We start from the raw sequence: 20,774 nt of genomic DNA on the forward strand, positions 1-20,774 counted from the left end.
GTCTTGGCATCTGGCCTAATTCCATCTCCTCCAGAACCCAGTAAGATTAACAGCCATTATTGTTAATGCCAGACCAGTGAATAAATCAGATCCCATGACACTGCCAAAACCCTCGTGGTGCCCCATGTGGGAAATGGGAATACAATGGGGACATTGAAGTTGAGTGTGACAAGGTCTGTGATGGAACCTGCACCAGGACAACTGTCACTTGGGGAAAGAATGGCCACCTAGCTTTTGCCTTGGGATTCGGGCATGGTGTCCTGAGCAGGGAATAAGTAAGGGATATAACATTGTACAGGACGAGGAAAGAGCACTTACAGGGATGAAGCTTACAGGTCGCTGAGAACTCAGTAAGGGAAGTGGGATGGAGCAGGGGCAGCATCACATCGGGCAGTGACGGTGGCGAGCTGGAAACTTGATGAAAAAGGTCTCCTGTCTCTTGGGTGACTTTGACCTTTATCTTTAAGGCAAGTAGAAGCTGATAGATAGGCTTTCCAAAGACTGGGACAAGAGCCACTGTGTGTCTCAGAAAAGGATTCTGTCTAAGGACCAAGTAGGTATAGTCAATTAGAGTTAAGAGAGGGTTTTGTGTTGAAATAGTGGAGTTAAATATTAATTCATGGCTTGGTCTCTGAATTGAAGTTCATTTGGCTCTCCACCTCTGCAAATTTCAAATAGACAAATTTCAAATAGACATTAAAAGAAAAACAGAGTGTCCATACTAAGCATGCCCACACTGGCTTTCCATGTTACTACTTCTGAAACAATAGTATAAGCTGCTTAACATCGCATTTACATTGTATTGTGTATCTCAGACAATCCAGGAATGGTCTAAAGTATGCAGGAAGATGGTTTGGCGACACAGGTGTTTGAGAGAGGCAGATGACCCAAGGGGCAGACGAGGAGAGGCATGGACCATGGCTGGGCTGTGCTAGGGCGACAACAGAAATGTTCTATATCTGCATCATATGTGACTTTTGAGCAGTGGAAACATGGCTTGTGTGGACTGCTTTATTTTATTCTTACCGGTATCATTTAAGTAGCAACATGTGGCCAGTGGCTGTCCTACTCAACAGGGATATATAAGGGCCAGACATTGATACATCAGGGCAGAGGGAGGTAGGTTAGCATGGAAGACCACACTGGGTAGAGAAAAATGGCAGGATGCAGAAGTGAAGGTAGCATTGGTTTCCTGTGTTACTTGAGACCCTAGTGGAGAAGAGCTGGCAGGCAGAGCAGGGACCTCAGTGGCACTGCGGGCTGAGAACTTCCCTAGTAGTCCTAGGACAGAAATAGGATTGCAGTGGCTGTCAGCGGTAGGTGAGGTACAAGGAGAACAGAACACAGACATGATGAGAGGTTCCAGGGACGTAGCTCAGCTGTTCGAATGCTTGTCTAGCGTGCATGAAGACCTGGCTTTGATCTCAGCACCATATACAGCCGGGCATGATGCCGTAGTCCCAGAAAGAAGGAGGCAGGGACAGAAGTTAGGTCATCCACAGGTACATAGCAAGCCTGGGCTGTGTGAGACCATCTTTAAAAAATAAAAGAGGCTAGTGGTCAAAGTGAAGCTAGCATGATTGATAGTTTAATACCTGGACTGGCAAAAGAAGAGGTAAAATAGGAAGTCACAGAAAGTGGCAAAGGCATAAAGGAATAGTAAGAACTTGATGGAAGGGAAATACAGGAACTGTGACCTAAGCTGCCGTATCTGACTTTAAGATCTCAGGTGGAGGAGCACTAAGCCATGACAAAACCAGAGGCATGGCTGACTAAACAGAAGCAGGGTGAGCTGCCTCAGCACCGAGAGAGAGTTAAAAGGCCAGAGTGTGGAAACACATATCCAGTTCTTGTCATCCAGGCCAGTGGCCAAAGTGGACCAGCAAAGGAGGGCCACGGAGCTGGAGAAGGGTCAGTCGGAATGAACTGGGCTGCTCCCTCAGCAGAGGTCCTGGTGGGATAGATCCCTCTTCCTCCTTCCTGTTGCAAATGTACTGATTGCTGCTCTTCTGTCTGCGTTATAGGACAGCCATTTGCTTATGGGATCTGATCAAAAACATTGATCCTGGGACTGAGGGTGGTGCTCAGTCGTAGAGTACTTCCTTGAAAGTGGAAAGTCACAGGTTTGACTCCCTGGTCCTGCTTCAATAAAAAGTAAATTTCCCATGAGGCTGACTCCCTGCCATGGATGTCACATCAACTCAAATCCCTAGAAAGAAGCATACACGGAGCCCCTCTTGTGTCAAAGGCTCTGGGTGCTGCTAAGGTTGTAAAGAACCAGAGATACCATCCTGCCTTTAGGGGCCTGGGAGTAGGGGGTGAAACAGGTAAGGGCAAAGCAGGAAGGCTTCCCGTGAGCAGAGTTGCAGAACACATGGAATTCCAAGGGGAGAGATTTCACTGGGCTGTGGGGCAGAGGAAGTCTCGGATGGAGTGTGGATACACACATGCAGTGGTCTCATTAGGGCCATCAGCCTTGGAGCAAAGCTGGCAGGATGCAGGACAGTTCGTCAAAAGCATCAAGGTGTGGCTCGGGAGATGCTGGCCTAGTTGGAAAAGTACTTGTTGCACAGGCATAAGGACCTGAGTTGTGAATCCCCAGAACCCATGTAAAAAGCTACAATCCCAATTCTGGAATGGTGGAGATAGAAGGATGTTTGCTGGTCAGCCAGCCTAGACAAATAGGTGGACTCCCAATTTAGTGAGAGACCTTGCCTCAAAAAATAAAATAGATGACAGCTAATCTCACACACACACACACACACACACACACACACACACACACATACACACGTGTGGGTATATATCAAAGTGAAAATATGCTGATCAGGACTAGAGGAGGAAGCATGAGAGGCAGAAGAGGGGCCATTGTCTATTAAACCATCTCCCATATCTGTAGCCAGCTAAGTAGACTTGAGCAAAGGAGAAACAGAGACCGAGATGAAGTTGAGGTTTAAGTCTGAGTCCTATGATTCTGGGAAGCCCTGAATGGTCCCACAGAATGGAGGTAACCAACCAAAGGCCTCAAAGATATTGAAAAGAATGGGCTGGACTTCACCATGACGTCTCCACCCACCCATCACCATGCTTAGTTGGACAGAGCTAACCTGCTAGCTAAACAGCACTGGAAGGTCCTTTGTGGGCATCTGCATCTGCGTGTTCATTCCTGGGAAGCCTGTCATTGGGTCTTACATCTCATCTGAGTCAGGCATGACCGTGGAAAGGCATTTCTTAGAAACCTGATGCAGATCTTTGTGGGTTTGTTGAGCTCCAGCTTTGAGCATACACTGGAGCAGAAGGGGGTCTACAGGCAAGGGAGCACACACATTAGCCCATGCTGTATTAGAAAAAGGGAGCACGGTGCACTGAGGACCCCAGTCCTGCAGTTAGTGTCCAGGAAGCAGTGGGGGGGGGACGGATTTCCCACTCACTCCTGCTCCTGTTTAAATCACAAACAGTTGCTGGGCACCAGATCTACAGCAGGCTCTAGAAGCACCCCCTGCTGTCTACACATGCAGACCCCACTTCTCTTACCTGGCCTAGGGAGATGTCACTTTGACCCCTGAGCCCTCTGCAGCAAGGCATAGCTCATTGTGAGCTGCTCTCCGTCATTCCTGTCTGTGGCCTTTGGCAGACTACTTAAGCTCTGGAACCTTCCAGACTTCTTTTTTAAACAAAGGGCCCAGGAATGAAGTAAGAGTGCAGCAGCCCCCGAGTTCTCAGAATTCAGAAAAGTGAGTGACAGGTGTCCCTGGAGAGCACCTGCCAGTGTCAACAATCCGATTGCTGAAGAAAGGAAATGCTTCAATCTTTTGAAGAGAATACACCTTTTGACATTCCCCTCTAGCTGGAGCTGCCTGGAACAGCAATTGCTCCAGGTTGAATGGAGTCTGGGGTGAATTCAAGTCTTGGCAGGTAAGCCAAAGAGGAACCATTATCTTTCTAAATGTAAATGGCACCATCATTTCCAGCCTCCTTTTCGTCCTGTAAAGGAACATGGATTTATTTTTCTTGCAAAAGCCTTTCAATTCACCTTTTAAGTTGAGCACAAAGAATATGAATAGGCCTTTTCAACCACAGGTGAACGAAAAAGCCAAGATACAGTGCCTTGAGGGTTGATCTCTGTTAATAGATTTCAGGAAAACAAAGACTGTCTCCTTAAGCAGCATAGAGGGTATTGCTCACACACAGTATGTGTATATGTGTTGCATGTGTACATGTATATGCACACTGATGTGTATATGTGTGTGTATGGTGTATATATGTACATATATATGCATGTGAGCTAGATAATAAGGAAGATTTAATCCTTTTTAATATTTTTTGAAATAACAAGTAGCATTGAGTTTGTCATATACCCTGCCAACACATGGTGGGGCCCGAGCGAGGCATGTTTCACACACAAGTTCCTGCACAGGAGACACAACAGGAAGGGAGATGTTTCTAACAAAATACTTCGCTCTCACCCTCGCCTCCCACTCCTTCCATTATAAGGGTGTATCAGAGGGAAGATGCTTCAAGAGACGATGGTGTTTACCTGGCCTCCCCTCTAGAAGCACCTCATTGCCTTCCAAAATAGACTCACTCTTAAGGGGAGGGGGACCCACAAACTCTCCTGTTTCCTGTAGCACATTTGTGGAGATGTGTTTTTTTTTTAAAAGAGGGTGGGTGGCCAGAGCCAAAGGGATTTAGAATAAAAGCCTAAAAATTGGGTCAGAACCTGATTGGTGAGCATTCTCTACCCATATTTTCTCAATTAGAAAAATCAACTCCACAATAAAGTATAATTTGGGTGCTGGGTCAGTCCTTAAAGCACTTGAGGACCTGAGTTTTGATTCCCAGCTCCTATGTAAAGGGCAGGCTTGGTAACACTTGCTTGTAATCCCTGAGCACTGGGGGGTGGGGGAAGGTGGGGGAATGGGCAGAGAAAGGATGATCTCCAGAACTCACTGACTTTCAGGAGCAGTGAGAAAATAATGGATAATAATAATAATAATGAATAAAGCGGAAAGGGGTTGAGGAAGACAGTTAACATCGGCTTCTGCCCTCCGTACCCACCTGCACTTACACAGACATGGGCACAGACACATGAAATACACCCCCTCCACCAAGAAGGTAAACATGTATCCATTTTATAGAGAGGCTGTGATTCAGTGAAGTTGTGGAGCTTGCCCAAAGTCTCCTGGTTCCCAAGTGACAGAGCTGGAATAGAAATTTCCTCTGTCACCAGTAGGCCTCCAGATGTGGGCGCCCTGACTGAAAAGAAAGGTGGCGAGGACAACTAATGACAAAGCTTCTCTTGCTGCTGACAAGTGTCTGCCAGTCCCGCCAGAGGCGTTCTGCCAGATACTGGGGAAGGTTGTTTACAATTCAGGCTCCGAGTATCTCCATGCATTAACCAGCCCAGAGGAGGGAGAACTCTACAACTGGCAAGGATTGGAATGCCTGGGTGTTTCTCTGTCTTCAGACATCAAAACAGGGCTTCCAAGAGCTTAGCAGAAGGTAAATAACCCATTCTCTATAACCTGGAAATCTCAGATAAGAGGTCTAAATATCTTCTCAAGTGAATGAACTTTTAATTAGAAGAAAAGCAAATGACTAGGTTTGAACTCTTGGCCTTTCTCTGTACAATAAAGGCAGTTATGAGTTAGGAAAGAATTATGATGTGTGGAGCTGCAGCCTTTACAGCGCTGGGGTAGTTAACTGGCTGATTACTAAAAGTCTCCCATTGGTCTCAGGGTGAGCCAGCATCTTCTGGGAATGGCTTGTTTTGATTTTTTTTTAATTCTGCGAATCTGTAACACATACAGATGAAGGACTGAGTTTGAAAATCAGTCAGGGGGCTAGGAGTCTGATTAGTGACTGCCCAGGAGAGTTCCAGAATAACGAAGACTTCCAGAGAGAAAGAACACTTCAGATCTACATCTGTGTAGTTTCCCCAAGCCTGGAACTCATAGTCCAATCGCTGAATCCATCCTTGGGAGAGAATTACAAACCAATAAAAGGGAAGCGTTCAATGTGGCAGAAAAGAAAGCTAATGCTTTATGAAGAAACATAAGAGAAGCCTCTCGAAGGCTATTCTTTAGTTATTCAGTCTAGCATTTATTCTAAAATCCTCCCTTAAGTCCCTGTAGGAGATGAATGAGTTAGCAAGAGTTCTGGCCATGTGAATAGATCATGCCCCTTGCAAAGACACATACCTCATTTGTACCCTGGAAGGTGGCCCCATCTGTTACAGAGATGCTGAGAGGTCAAGGGCAATGTCTTAAGAGTTTCCAGCTCCTTGAGTAAAACCTCTCCGTCTCTACCACCAGCTCTCCCGCAGATCCTGAGCATAGCATAGAAAGCTCTAATGGGCACTTAGCTTCCTAACTACTTGAAGACTCTGTCTAGTTTCTTTCAGTGACATCATTGTTTGCTAGGGGAATCTGACAATAGGATAAAGTTGACACCTTTAGAACACAGAGCATGCGTGCCCTACTTAAAGACGACTGAGTATTATAAATAAAAATGCTCATTCCGACTTAGGATCATGGAAGGGGTTGCATAATGAGTTTGAGCTTAAACAGGTCCTTAACAAATGGCTCCTTTATACTCCAGGTGCCCTGTGATATGCTAAAAATATGTTCAGATTGGCCACACTTGCCTATGTGTCCAGGAATCCATGCATGATGGAGTAAAGAACATCTAACTCTTAGTTCCTCCCTGTGGTAGACTTTTTCACCAGGATGTCCTTTGAGCAGGGTGCCCATCAGTGCTGGCTTTTCACTGCTGGGTGACGAGTAGCTAGGGCAGAGGCTATTGACCTCGAGATGGGTCACCATAGGTAGAAAGAACATTTGGTAGCTAATCACGAAATAAAACCACCAGAAACGGGAAAGGTGAATGGATTTACGCTGTCCCACTGTGCCGGAGAATAGGTCAAATCAGTGCCATTTAGTCACAGATCCATCCACATGTGCATCAGTTGCCATGGAAATCCCTCCATGTTGGGGCTGGGAGAGCACACTCCAGCTCAGCAGCTAGTGGGGAAGACATGAGCTCCTAGGCAGCCTCGGTGCCACAGGGAGTGGAGAAGACATGTTTCCGCTCTGCAAGGCCGGAGTCTGCACCAGCAACAGAGAACAGCTTGTAGGGGATTCTAGGCTTACAATATTTATTAAATCAAGCTGCTTGAGGAGTTTAATGAGGTTTCTAATAGGATCCATCTTGTGGGGTTTCTCTCTGGGGTAACAAGCAACAGACTTAGGAGAAGGGCCAAGACTCCAAGACCTAAAAGACATCTCTGCTAACCCCTCAGTTCCCAGAGGGTAAAATAGAGCCCAGCAATCCATTAAGGCCCATCTTAAAACAGGGAGGTGCTGTATCATCTAGACATCTGAAAGACTGGCGAGCTTCTGGCCACTGTGGGTGGGCTTTGCAGTTCCTTGAACCCCTAAACTGTGTGCTTGGTTTGGAGAATACGTCTGTTTTTCTGGACAAATTGTCTATGTGTAATCAAATCCTCAGGAAGACCTTCAGTGAAAAGTGAAGTTTGAGGTCCAGGACTAGCCCTGGAAGGAACACTCTAGGGAGTGGCACACCAGTCCTACAGTCCCATGATTGGCCGCCTCTAATTGCAGCCACATGGAATGTGGCTGGTGCCATAGTCTAGCCTCAGGGAATGCTAGAAATCTTGAACAATGAATTTGTATTACTAACTTAATAACTTATTCATTTTCCCCCCAGCCAATAAATAAGGCTCCTCAAAACAGACCAGAATCACCGGAGACCTTTTTTTTGTCAGTGCTGAGAATCAAACCTCAGGCTTATATTTCATTTTCAAAATTCTAATGACTTGGGTTGGGAAGCTAGCTCAGTTGGTTAAGTGCTTGCCAAGCAAGCAGACCTGGATTCTCACATTAAAACAAACAAACAGAAACAGGGTTGTAATCCCAACACTGGGGAAGCAGCAGGGACGGATACTTACCTGGAGCTCCCTGAGCAACCAACATAACTAAACTGGCAAGTTCCAAGCAATCGGAAACCTTGACTCAGAAAACAAAGTAGACAAATCCAGGTGAACAACACTGAGTACTGACCTCTGGTTTACACACACACACACACACACACACACACACACACACACACACATCCTCTCTCTCTCTCTCTCTCTCTGCAGATGACTGAGTTTAATAACTGGACCAACAGTAAGCACAAGTATGTTTATCGCATGTCCCATTTTAAACTATAAATGTGTCTATTCATGTGTTCACACAGTATGACTTATTGGCATTCTAATTCTGGTCCCTGGTCCCTGCACTTGGCATTCACACAGCCCTGCAAGCCCCATACAAGAGGGCAGAGCCACACACATATCCTTGAAATTCCCTCTAGGAGGTTGACAGCTACTAAGAAGGCTCCAGGAAAGACATTTTTTTTCCATCTCAGAATAATGACAGCTATCACTTATCTTATGTTTACAGTTACTGGGTTCAGTACATACCATCCTAAATGCTTTCCATGTATTAATCTAGCCAGCCTTGAGCATAGAGAGCTCAACGATTTTGTCTGGATAAGAAAGGCTGAGCTAGGATGTACATGTGCGTTCCAATGGTTTGAACTACTCCACTCTGGAGCCTAGCGATCCAGCATAGGTCCCAGCAGTCTTGTATGCAAGTGCATAGTCAGGGGTGGAAGAGCCCTTCTCTGCAGTGAACTATCCATCTGAGCCAAAAAACAAACAAACAAACTCTACAATGGTCTCTTCCCTCTAACAGGCTTCATCCCCCCACCTCTCATCTTTGGGGCCGGTATCGACTCCACGTGTCTGTTCTGGAGCACCTTCTGTGGGGAACAAGGCGCCTGCGTCCTCTATGACAACGTGGTCTACAGATACCTGTACGTCAGCATCGCCATTGCGCTCAAGTCCTTCGCCTTCCTCCTCTACACCACCACGTGGCAGTGCCTGCGGAAAAACTATAAACGCTACATCAAAAACCACGAGGGCGGGCTGAGCACCAGTGAGTTCTTTGCCTCTACTCTGACCCTAGACAATCTGGGGAGGGACCCTGTGCCCGCGCACCAGACACATAGGACAAAGTTTATCTATAACCTGGAAGACCATGAGTGGTGTGAAAACATGGAATCTGTTTTATAGTGACTTCAGGAGGAGGGCTGAACTCTGTATTCGTGAACAAAGGGTCGTTTTTCTTAATAAAAAAAGAGAAAGAAAAAAGGATTTCAAAAACAGACACACACGCACACACACACATGCATACACATAAGACCTTTGTCCTTTTCTAAAAATTCAGAGCCAGGCAGGATTCAGAATAAAGAGAGGATGGGATGGCCCCGGAGGGCACGCACACTGCTGGGCTCGGAATCTGCTTGGAAGGGTACCTCATGGTTTTCACGATGCCAACAGCTGCAAGCAACAGGCACTGCCAAATTCAGGGAACACTTGTGGCCAGCTTGGAGGATGGACGTTTCTGGATATCTATACACATACAAACTTTAAAAGCATTAGAAATAAAAAAGAGTCTACTAAAAAAAAATCACAAGTTCGAGTTGAAAACATTACCAGGTTTAGCACTAGTGACACCCCCTCCTTCCATCAGGTTGGGGGGGTGGGAGCCCCACTCCTCTCTCCACCTTTCACAATGTGGGTCACTGTGTAGACCACTCACCCAGTCTGCGTGTGGTTCAAGTCCCCAGAGTTCTCTGAGAGATGCTGATGGGCGACCCGGACTGGCGTCTGTGGCTGGCATCTCTCACCAGCTCCATTTCCATGTTCAAGACTGAGGGCCCAAGGGGGAGCTTGGGGGGCATTACCTCCCCATCTCCTAGCACCTCCTCCCTACCAGCCCCACAGTGTGACCTCAGGAAGCTGTGGCCTCACCTGGCTATGACTGACCTGCTCAGAGCCGGTGAGCCCCGACATAGCCCAAGTCATTTGCTTATGTTTGCCAAACATTTTGCCATTTTTTCCCAAAAACTGCAAAATACAAGGCGTACGAATTTCCAACCATTGTATGTATAATCCTCTGATACTATTTTTAACAACTTCTTGAGTCTGTGTTAACCCTTCAGTCACTAACAAAGTTTTTACCTTTCTCCTTTTTTAATGCACCAAAAATATAAAGCGATTCAAGGGATGCAATTAATCTATTGTAATTTTTATCCTCATTCTGATACCATACAAAAGAAATACTGTGTTATAAGAAAAAAAAAGATACTCCAGAAAGAGTGTAAATGTGGCTTTAAAAGAATCACATTTGAGAAAATGGGATAATGTGACAAATTGCAAATCTGCCTTCTGGCTTTATTCCCCATGATGATGTCACTGTCATGAAAAACACTTTCATACTCATACTTTGTATTCCAATGGGCATTCCTCACTCAGATGTGGGTTTGTGTGAATGGGAGCCATGCTCCTGGGACCAGGAGAGAGGGAAGGCGTGGCTTCCTCTGCAAACACTGTAGAGTGGGCTGTGACATCTGTGATCATAAATCCTCAAGCTCCTATGTGATCACATGTCCAGTGCATGAAAATGTTAGTGGCAGGTCCCGGGTCAGTCCTGAACTCTGTGTGTTGAAGGTGACTGAACCTCGGAGCACTGGTCTGTCATTGGGATAAAGAGTCCTGTTGGGAATCTCTTGCACCAGCACTCATGAGACAGTATGGCCACTGTCATCCAGGCTGGGTCAGATGGGAACAGGCACACGCATGGCAAAGGGCCCAGTCGGCTTACCCCTCATGCCCTTTTTTGACCTTTGTCGTAGACATACCCTGGAGTAGAGCACCAAGGATGTTTGGTTTGGTTTTCCACCTTCAACATCCGTTTACAGTTCACCTGGAGCAATGAAAGAATAAGGCCAGAAGAATAAGGACAGGGGGCTGTGCCAAATTTTTAACAGACAGTGTAAATGGGGAGGTCTGTATGGTGGCCCCAAAGGAGGGGAGACATCAGGCCGGGATGACCAAGAGAATGCTGTGTGGAAGTGTGGCTGTGATCTGATGCCTCACTCGGGGTGCTTCTAAAACAGACTAGCGTTAGCCTGTCCTTGATCATGGACACAGGGTGCTTGCTCATCAACTCCATAACTAGGAAAGGGGGCGCAGTTCTCCAACTAGCTCATAGAGTGAGTTTTGTTGCTGTCGCTATGAAGACTTTGGTCACATCCTGAACAGGTTTCAGTTCACTCTTGTTTTGAAAATGAAAGGCTAACGGGTTACTGCCCTCTCTATACTGTTGTGTATCTCTCCAAACAGAGGCCCTGGGATGTATACTTTGTTTCATGAGATGATTTTCTTTTTGGAAAAAAAATAATTTTTAAGCTCTTTGTATCTTGGATTTTTTCCCCCTAAAATGTCCTCAAAGATAACAAGGAGACCCAACTCCGGGGCTCCCATTTATCAACAGTTTTTATAAATTTGAAATCTCCCTGTGGCAAAATGTTTCCCATGAATATTGTGCTATCTTTAAAATTTTCAATTTCTCTCATGTATGACAGAAGAGAAAATTCAATCTGCTTTTAATTTTCCTTTTGCATTATATAAAGAACCACTGTGCATCCAAGGCTAGATCCAGCGCCTTGGTTGTTTGGTTTTGAGTGGCATTCTGGATGAAAACTGCCCTGGTAAAGCTCTCCCTTGATATACAGAAAGCAACCCTGAGATGGACGGAGAAGCCCTAGACAATGAATGCTGGAGTTCTCTTCTGCAGTCCTCTCCTCTACCATCTTAGTTGAATGCACCCAAGGATGGCTGAGAAGTTCTCTGCTGAGACTTTTGACAGATCTATGCCTCTAACATGTAGACCAAGTAGGTTTTATGCTCTCTACCTGTGTTGCTTCCCACCTGTGGGAAACCGGCTCTTCTTCCATCTCTGAGGTGGTATGCGGTCAGGGACACCTGTGCCTCTGTTACTTCATTTTTCACCACAAGGAAGGCCCTGAAACTCTGCTACCCTAGGGATAATAACAAAGCAGCAGAATGGCCAGACTTTCCTCACAGCAGATAAAGAGCAAGAGAATCCTTCTTTTGCATCCCCCTCAAGGACCTCACTACTAGTGCTTAAGAGCTGAATAATAAAGGAAGCCAAGATCTCCTAAGGAGCCACTGGAGAGTTAACATCCTCCAAGCAGGAAGGAAGTGTGTGCTTCCCAATAACAATCATTTTCCCTTTCTCTACCTCTCAGTGGGATAGCTGCTTGCTCTGGGATAACTTTCAAGTAGGGTTGTAAGTGGTACCTTAGCCATTCAGATCCCCAGATCCAGTGGTGCCCTGGAGTTTCTTCCTCACACTGTGGAGAGGCTTGAAGGCCTGAGGCAACCCAGAGGAATGTCCTACACAAGGACACCCAGCCAACCAATCAGTAGAAGGTAGTCACCCTGCCCCAAGGGAGTGTTCTTGGTGTAAGATTCTGTTGATGTGGCTAGTCCATCCTCTCCAGTAGCTTCCAGGGCAAGCTTTTCTGTAGGAACCTGAAAGTATAAGTACACATGTGGACTCACAGACAAATGCTCCGAGGCAACACTTTTGTTGGCCAGCTACCTCTGCCTATCTGGATTTCTTGCTGCTTCTGGTCCTGGGGAGGAGTCGTTCTCTCATCAACTCCAGCTTGCCAACCATGACATGTGTCATAAGATCTGCATGACAGTTCCTAAAACATTACTCAGTAACATTGAATCATAAATATTAGTATGTAGAAATCAACTGACCATACACTCAAAACCAGATAGACAAGGATGGAATGAGCTGCCATTGTTGTTCATTGGAGTCTTACTCTAATTTTGCTGTGTGGTTGGTTTGGTTGTGATAATCAAGGAGACCCAGGTGAGCGGCTTCTCAGTCTAACAGATGGAAAGGATTTGTTTCGTGGCCTTTGCTGTTCTTGTCTGGTTTTGATGGATGGGACAGCCAGGTCTCTGGCCAGGAGTTAGGTAAAGACAGTACCAACAGTAGGGCCTAGATGGTTCCTCTGGGTTTTCTTCAACACAGTTAACCTTCACCTTAAAAGTTAAGAATCCAGGTCAAATACCTATGAGCCACCATGTTTTCCCAGAGAGGGTGATAGTGAATAAAGCCTGGTTTAGGAAATTCTTTTGGGATTCAATTGTAGTCTTTTTCCTCCTGCCTCTCTCCTCAGTCACGATATCCAGACTCACCCAATTCACACCAAGCTCTTCCTCTCTGAATAAAATCCCAATTTCATAGGACAACTGACTCAACGTGACAGGCTGTGGGTCCCATCTCCTCCAGAGTATTACTGTCACTCAAAAGCCAGTTAGAAGACTTTCTCGCTGGCAGTCCGAAGCTGTTGTTCATAGGCCTTTGTTAGGGATTACTTCTTTGTGTGACCCCTTGAACCCCTTTCTCTATATTGTCTCCCTTGGTCTTCACACCTGTAAGGAACCTCAGCTACTTGTGAGCCATGGCAGGATCAACATGACCTGGGAAATTCAGACAAGCAAAGATGTTCCCATACCTCAGGAGTGTTCGCCTGCCTCAGACAGGAAGACTAGAGCTCACACTTCTTGGAGACTGTCTATGCTAACATAACTTTTCATTTCAGGGTTTATTTTCCTCAAGGATGTGGTATTTCAACATGGTTGTGTTCATTCTTTTATCTAAAATGTTGGGCTGTGTGCTATCCTATAGACCAAGCACATGGCCCTTCTCTTCCAAGAGCTTACCATTCAGTGAGCTGGAGAGACTTTAGCATGAACAAAGTCAACAAAAGAGCATTCCAAGCCAAATTCTGTCTGGATGTGAGAGATGACTCAGAGTCTATTCATGCTAATAGCAAGCCTTGATTGATAACTGCAATAATCAAAAGAGAGAGAAAAAGAAAGGGGGACTCTGGAGACTAAATAACAGTGGATATCTCCCAGATGGCTACTAAAAAAAAAAAAAAAAGGAAAAAGTCACCCCTATCATCACACACAGAAGGGCCACCAAAGCAAGGGCAACCCAATACTCTTATTCAGAACTATCTAATAAAATTACTTCAGGGCTTGTAGATCACCAAACTGTAAAAACAGCTTATCACGCTGTTGTCACCCAATATCAACTCAAAGCAATAAGTGAACAAATGCCTGGGCTGTGTACCCATAAAGCTTTATTTACAAAGACAGTGACTGAAAGGAAGGGTATGGTGGGTCAAGGCAGCACTAAGTGTCGTGGAGACACCAACAGTTCAGCATAGGTAGGGCATGTCTGGCACTTAAATCTTGGCCATAGGATTGGCCCAGTCATTTCTCCAAAGGGTCCTGGAGTAGGTGTCCATCAACCCTAATGTCCCTGACCACAGCAATCTTAATTCAAGCATCTCACTTGTTTCCAAGAAGGGAGAAAGTGCCCTTTTGTTGTCAAACTTTGGGGTTTAAAGCAACCTTATTTTTCTCTTAGGTAGAATAGAGAATTGGAACTACAGAGCCTATCATCCCTTCCAGCCCTACACTTGGCATTGCAACTAGACTGATCAAACTTTTCTCCCCTTAAATGATGGATACAGACACGTGAGGGAGAAATATAGGAAACAGGAAAAGAGGAGAGATCCAGATACTGAATAGAACTTCAAGCCCTTTCCCACTTCAGCACCAACATTAAACATTGACCCTCTAGAGCTAATCACTCTGTCAGGTAGAATAATTGGTAAGCACTAGTAATAGCTAATAATAACAGTCACTAACATTTATCAGGTACTTACTCTGAACTAGCTGATCAGCTCTGGCTGAGCTGATTACAAGCATTAACACATTTAATCTTCACACTAACCCTGTGAGGTAGGGACTATTGCTATCTTTATTTTACAGGGGAGGGAAATATGAGACTTCCTGGAAGCATTCAGAATTGACCCAAGGTCATGAGAAGAGTTAAGGTTCAAACCCAAGCCTATGAGTCGAAAGTGCCTGTTGGTAGCCATGGTAAATGTTCCCTCCCTACCAAGCAAGATATGGGGAGCCTTCCCTGCCTCCAGGAAATGCCTAGTCACAAAGTCTATAGCACAAATAAACTAGGGGCCTCATACTCTCATATGCACCCTGGTTTAATCAGCAGGACACAAAGGTACCTGTATTCTGAATGGAGTGTCTGCTCTTCCTCTTTCAGCTGTCTGTGTGCTTTGTTCCTCATGTCAATGGTCCATTTATATAAGGTATCCCACCCAAGATGGGCAGGTGAAAGGAAACAGGAATGCACTATGAAATGTATCAAGAGTCCTGGAGGCTATCCTCAGTACCAGGCAGGAGCTCCCAACCCCTACCTCCTACCAGATACTGTAGCATCCATCTCATACGCTCAGCCCTGATCCAGGGGCTTCAAATGGGTTAAATGTTGACTGTCTTACTCTCCAGACTGCAGGCTTCGGTAAGCTGAGCATCTAGACATTTACATTTTTACATTTTTATAATAACAGCTCAAGTCGACAATCAGGGGTTGATAATAATCATACATTTTGAATATTTTTCCATAAGGTAGAAGTGATTATTATTTTTGCTGTGAGCAAATGGAATAATGTAGCCAATTTTCTGGAGATGTGACATTCTGTAGGTTGAAATTTTTGCTGTTTCCTTACTGTTTTTCTTAAGTTCACACTAATCAAATAGAAGGTGGCTCTCATGGAGGCAAATTTGGCAAGATTGTTTGATTTATAATCTGAAGCCATAAAATGAAGTAGAACGGTGCAATGCAGGGATCTCATTAGAAGAAGAATACAACTAAAACACAGCTTAAGCTTTAATCCATCACCTTAAAGCGAGAAGGGCTTGGAAGCTCTTGTTTATTGAGCCTACTAGCTGCATGCCAGGTCCATGAATTCAGAATCTCAGTTGACCCCAGCAGCTCTTATGCTATCCCTGACAAATAAGTCATTTTCCCCTCCTCCACAGATCAGACAAGGAGAGCCCAGAAAACTCAAGTTTCCCAAGATCACCAGCTAGTTAGGTCATCAGGAGTCAGTACCAGGTCTTCCTAATTGCTGATCCAGGACCCTTTCCAGTCCAGCACACAACCACTGAAGTAGGGACTTGGATGCCAGCAGAACATCCGTCTACCTTCAGGGAGGAGGGATGGGGGTGCAATGCTGTCACGAGACCGTCCCGCTGCCACTGAGAGTTGATAGTTTCCCAGAGATACGAGCCAAGAGATAGAAGTAAGGTCTCTACAAAATGTTGCCTGCAAACACAGGGGCATAAAATGAGAAAGCCTATTTCACTCTAAGAGTTAACCAACAGAGACCTTGTAAAGCACCTTCCTCCTCCTACCTTAGCCACACCAAACACTTCCTAGCCAGTTGTGCCAAGTGAGAAACAACCTCAGCTCTTACTCCTGCCCTGCCCCAATGAGCAACGCTAACCCATATGCACATTCCCTCCTCTGGCCTCTGTGGAGTTGGCATTCTGACATGCTTTTTAAAAGGTAATCATCTGGGGGATTTCTTCTCTGATGAACATGAGCCTTGTGAAATTCAGACACAGAACATAAGCTTCTTTCTCTGTGGGCCAGGTCCCAGCTTCTAAATGTGGAGTACAGACTGCTGCCTTTTAAGCCACCTGGTCGAAATCGAAAGAGGACAGATAACCAAGGGTTTCTATGGTCTCCCTATACCTGTCATTGAACAAGAAAGCCAACTATCACCATGAATGAGCCCTGCATGGCTTGCAGATTGTCACAGGGATCAGTTAGATGTTGAATTCTTTTTAAATAAAGTCACAGTTTCATTTATGAGGGCGTGACATTTCCTTAGACCTGGCTCCAGTGAGGAGATTGTTTCACTTGGCATGCAGTGACTATCTGTCGAAGAAAGGACAATAAAATGGTCCCAAATGCTACAGGAGAAAGCATGGTTGTGGTTCAAGTGGTTTTCCCTGGCACTCAGCCTCCTCTTTAATAAAAACATAAAGTGGCACTTGGAATCCCAAGTAACACTTGGACACAGATCTATTACTGGTGACTTTGTAAAAGAAAGGAAAGTCAGGTTTGGGGTACATCTGCTCATCCCCACGATGAGTATTGATATGGATGTACAGATGAATATACTTTGAGAGATCTGGCCCACAGAGAGGTCGTTGGGCTAGACGGTGAGCTGCAGAGAAAGCTAGCCCTTTACAGCTGTTTCTTCCCGTACATCCCTTACTGGAAAGCCATGGCGCTATGATGTAAGTAAGACTGATAGAATGTAGGAAAAGCAGAAAAGATCCATCTCTTTTTCCTCTTGGCTCTTCTTCCCTCCTTCCCCTTAGGCACAGAGTATCAAGACATTGAGACTGAGAAAACCTGCCCTGAATCACAGTCACCTTCAGAAGACTCCTTTGTGCGAAGCTGAGGGCTGCCCCCTTTCGGCAGAGCTTACCATCGCCACCACCACCGCCACCACCTACAGACCTCAAGGCCTGACATAGCCCTACGCTGCCCAGGAACCCAAGGGTTCCCGTGTGGATTACCCAATGTCTGGTCCTTTGAGGCTTCAAGCACAGGCCTGTGACAAGGACTAAGGAGGTGGCATGTGGTCAGGAGCCCTCCAAAGTGGGCATCATTCCTAAAAAGCAAGGTTGACTTGATGTGCAAATTTCCTTTGGCCTGTCTCTTTTCTCGCTTCTGTGGGGATGGCTTTCTGACATGCTTTAGAAAACCCCTTGGGGGATGCTTCTCTGACCGAACACTCTTAACAGTTCCAAAGAAACCAACAGAAGCTAGGCTTTAACAGAGATGTAAAAATCCAGATTCCCAGAAGAGAAGAGGAAGAAAAGCACATACCTAATAGATTCTGAACGTGGTATTCTGTATTTTTTGCAGCTTATATTTTCCAGATGAGCAGTTTAGAGATACATGATATAAAGTATATACTGTACATTTGCTGAAAAATATATTAAAAGCACTATTTTAATTCTTCCTCTGTCTCATGCTATAATCTCTGTTATCTCTCTTGTGTCTCTGAGTAGAACCAGCCTAACAGAGGTATGCTTCTACCTGTGTGTAGTCTCTATTATGGGCTTTGACATGATTCAAAGAGCACAGGCTTTGGAGTCAAAACAGACCCAAATCCAAATCCTCCTCCCAGCACTTGCTATTCATATGATGCTGATCGAGTGATCTGACTTGGTAGAGCCTTGGTGTCATCTCCAAAGTGGGAACATAGATGACTGTTTTAAAAAAACTGTACTGGTATGTAAATGAAACTACGTGTGAAAGCACCAAATTCAGGGCTCTGCACAAAATGGTTATTGCTTGTTGCTTCCACGGCCTGAACCCAGAATTAGACTCCACTGCAGTGATTTGGCTGCTGTGAATGCATCAGTGGTCCAGCCCTTGACACACAGTTTCTTCTCTGACTCTCCCATCATGTAGACTCAGAGAAGGGGACAGTATCATCAGCTCAACACTCCTGCACTGTTCAATACCGTGTGTGATGTTCGATAGATGCTCAGTACAGAAACAGGGTTTGACCAACCAGCCCTGGACCCAGCAGCCTGCATGGCTCTGACTTTATTCTCAGCCTCTACCACAACTCCGCCATTCCCCTCCCTTTCTCTTGGTCCACGTGCCTCACCATGGATGGAGAGCAGCTGCCTTCCTATACCTTCCCAAGCCTCTCCCCAGTAAGCTTCACCTCCACAATCTTATTACATCACTACCTCCCATGGGAGGGTTGGGAAAGTTCATCTTGCCACTGGCCAGCACCTTAGAGATGCTCTTGCCCTGTTCTGCATCCAGGGACAGAGGCTTTCCAGATCCGGTCTGTGCTTCATTATCCGGCGAGAGCCTAGACGTGTCACATCTCCTGTGTCAAACCAGCATTCCTTGAAGATCATACCCATCTCAGCCCTGCATTGTCTTTTTGCCCCAGGCTTTACGGGGATAATAAGTTCAGCCTTCTTTAAAGGCCTGATTACCACACCAGTGGGTCCTTAGTTCCTCTTTCTCATGGACCACTTATTTATGTGATGTTTTTATCTTCCACAAGGCAACATGATTTATTCTCCCTGGCATAAAAGTCCTAAGAAAGTGCAATTCCAACATCCTCCATCCTGATGTGAAAAGACACTGAATCAGCTGAAAAAGTGGCTAGTGCTTCCTGCCTAAGAAAGATGGCTTCGCCTTCACTGAAAAGTCAGAGGAGGTGGGAGAAGGCAGAGGGGTGATGCTTACAGCATCTGCACATGTGGTACCCAGGGTGTTTCTGTTTGCTTTGCTTGTTTATTAAATGGTAGATGCTGTTTTGGTGGTGGTGCTTAGAGACTTACAGAATCCCCTCCCCTCTGTTTAATCTCTTAAAAACCATTCTTTCTTCTTTGTAGTCAAGAGGTTCCTACTACAGAAGTTAATAGTCCATGAGAGATCTAGTCCTGGGAGTTATTCAAACAATTCAGAGAGAAGAAATGGCTTAGGATAGACAGCAAAGGCCATCTCTCTTGCATGCTCTATGAGCAAGCATGGGTGACCATGATCTAGAACCACATACACATTCATCTATCCTGAGATTAAATTTCACTTTTGCCCCAGTCTCTGTGTGCTAGTCACACACAGAAGCGTTTTGTTCAACTACATTAAAAGCAGGCTCTTTCTATGGCCTCCATTGGACTCAACAGACACTTGAACAGTCATTAATTCAGAGTTTTCTTTTTGGCTTAAAGACCGTCTATGGCTGGGCGGTGGTGGCGCACGCCTTTAATCCCAGCACTCGGGAGGCAGAGGCAGGCGGATCTCTGTGAGTTCGAGGCCGGGCTGGACCGATAGCCTCCAAAACAATACAGAGAAACCCTGTCTCATAAAAACCAAAGGAAAAAAAAAAAGACCGTCTTGAAGCTTCCGCTGCTGCACTTACTCATGTCTACAGTTAATGTGTGGGACAGAGACTGGCTTCTTTGCTGGAAAGCTTTTGAAAGGTGTCATAGCCTTCCTGGGTCTCTCCAGCTGTGGAATCTATGAACGTGCATTCATCAGAGTCCCCACAAGAGGCCATGCTGCGTGTTCTGGAACCCCACTCCCGTATTCATCACACAATAGTAAAGAGCTGGAATAAGGAGACCACCAACAATTCAAAGGCAGGTAACAAGTGCAAGGGTTCCTGTGTTCAATACACAGCGCAGCGACTCGGCCTTGAGCTTGACATGGCCGAAGTCCTCATCTACAAAGGGAAGGAGGCATCTTCCTGTGAAACTTCTCTATGTTCCATAGCAGCAAGGAGCCACAAATGCAAAGGCTTCCCAGTGAAGTGGGAGTGAAGACCTCTACATTTAGACTTCACACCCCTCCTTTTGTCCTACCCTTCAAGTTCTTTGGGGAGCTGTCCTGCACTGAGCAAACTATACTGTCATAAAGAAATCAATGCTCAAAAACAGGACAGCCCAAAGAAAATGTCAGTTACTTCTCCTGTTTATAAAATTGCCACTACCTACATCTTTGAGTTTTGTGCAAATGATTAGACACAACTCAGTGCCACAGAAGGAGGCTTTCCTGCAAAACAGCATGCTGGAAATAAGATTTTACTCACAACACAACTGGGCCCAGAAACAAGACTTTTGAAGGCTCAATTATTGTAAGGCATTTTTTTTTCAGAATATATCAGTGGGTAGTTCTTAGGAAGAAAAATCACCCAGAAAACTACTCCTGAAAAGAGATATAAAATGAGGTTCATGGAAGATTAAGGAAGAGACTTACTGAATGCGCAGAGGCCCTCACTCAGTCTGATGGGTCTCACACTGCACACCGTGTCCTGTGCTCCCTGGGAATACATGCCCTGGATGGTTAATTAATTTCGTTTTGATGTATGCCAGCATTAAAGTC

At 45.5% G+C, this 20,774-nt stretch overlaps 1 protein-coding gene across 3 annotated transcripts in view; it reads left to right on the forward strand.

Moving 5' to 3' along the window:
• The window catches only part of Slco3a1 (solute carrier organic anion transporter family member 3A1), a 284,425-nt gene extending 266,546 nt beyond the window's left edge, over nucleotides 1-17,879 (forward strand). For 2 of the 3 annotated variants that reach the window (XM_040730201.1, XM_005084539.4), the window contains one exon: nucleotides 8,760-10,145. In XM_040730201.1, the coding sequence (XP_040586135.1) occupies nucleotides 8,760-9,139 (380 nt within the window). In that variant the 3' untranslated portion in view covers nucleotides 9,140-10,145. Of the gene's footprint in view, nucleotides 1-8,759; nucleotides 10,146-17,230 lie in introns of those variants that run through there. The other variant, XM_005084540.4, reaches the window with a different exon arrangement.
• Nucleotides 17,880-20,774: the final 2,895 nt, after the last annotated feature.

The sequence above is a fragment of the Mesocricetus auratus genome, unplaced genomic scaffold (genome assembly GCF_017639785.1).
Source record: "Mesocricetus auratus isolate SY011 unplaced genomic scaffold, BCM_Maur_2.0 Super-Scaffold_4256, whole genome shotgun sequence".
Lineage (NCBI taxonomy): Eukaryota > Metazoa > Chordata > Mammalia > Rodentia > Cricetidae > Mesocricetus > Mesocricetus auratus.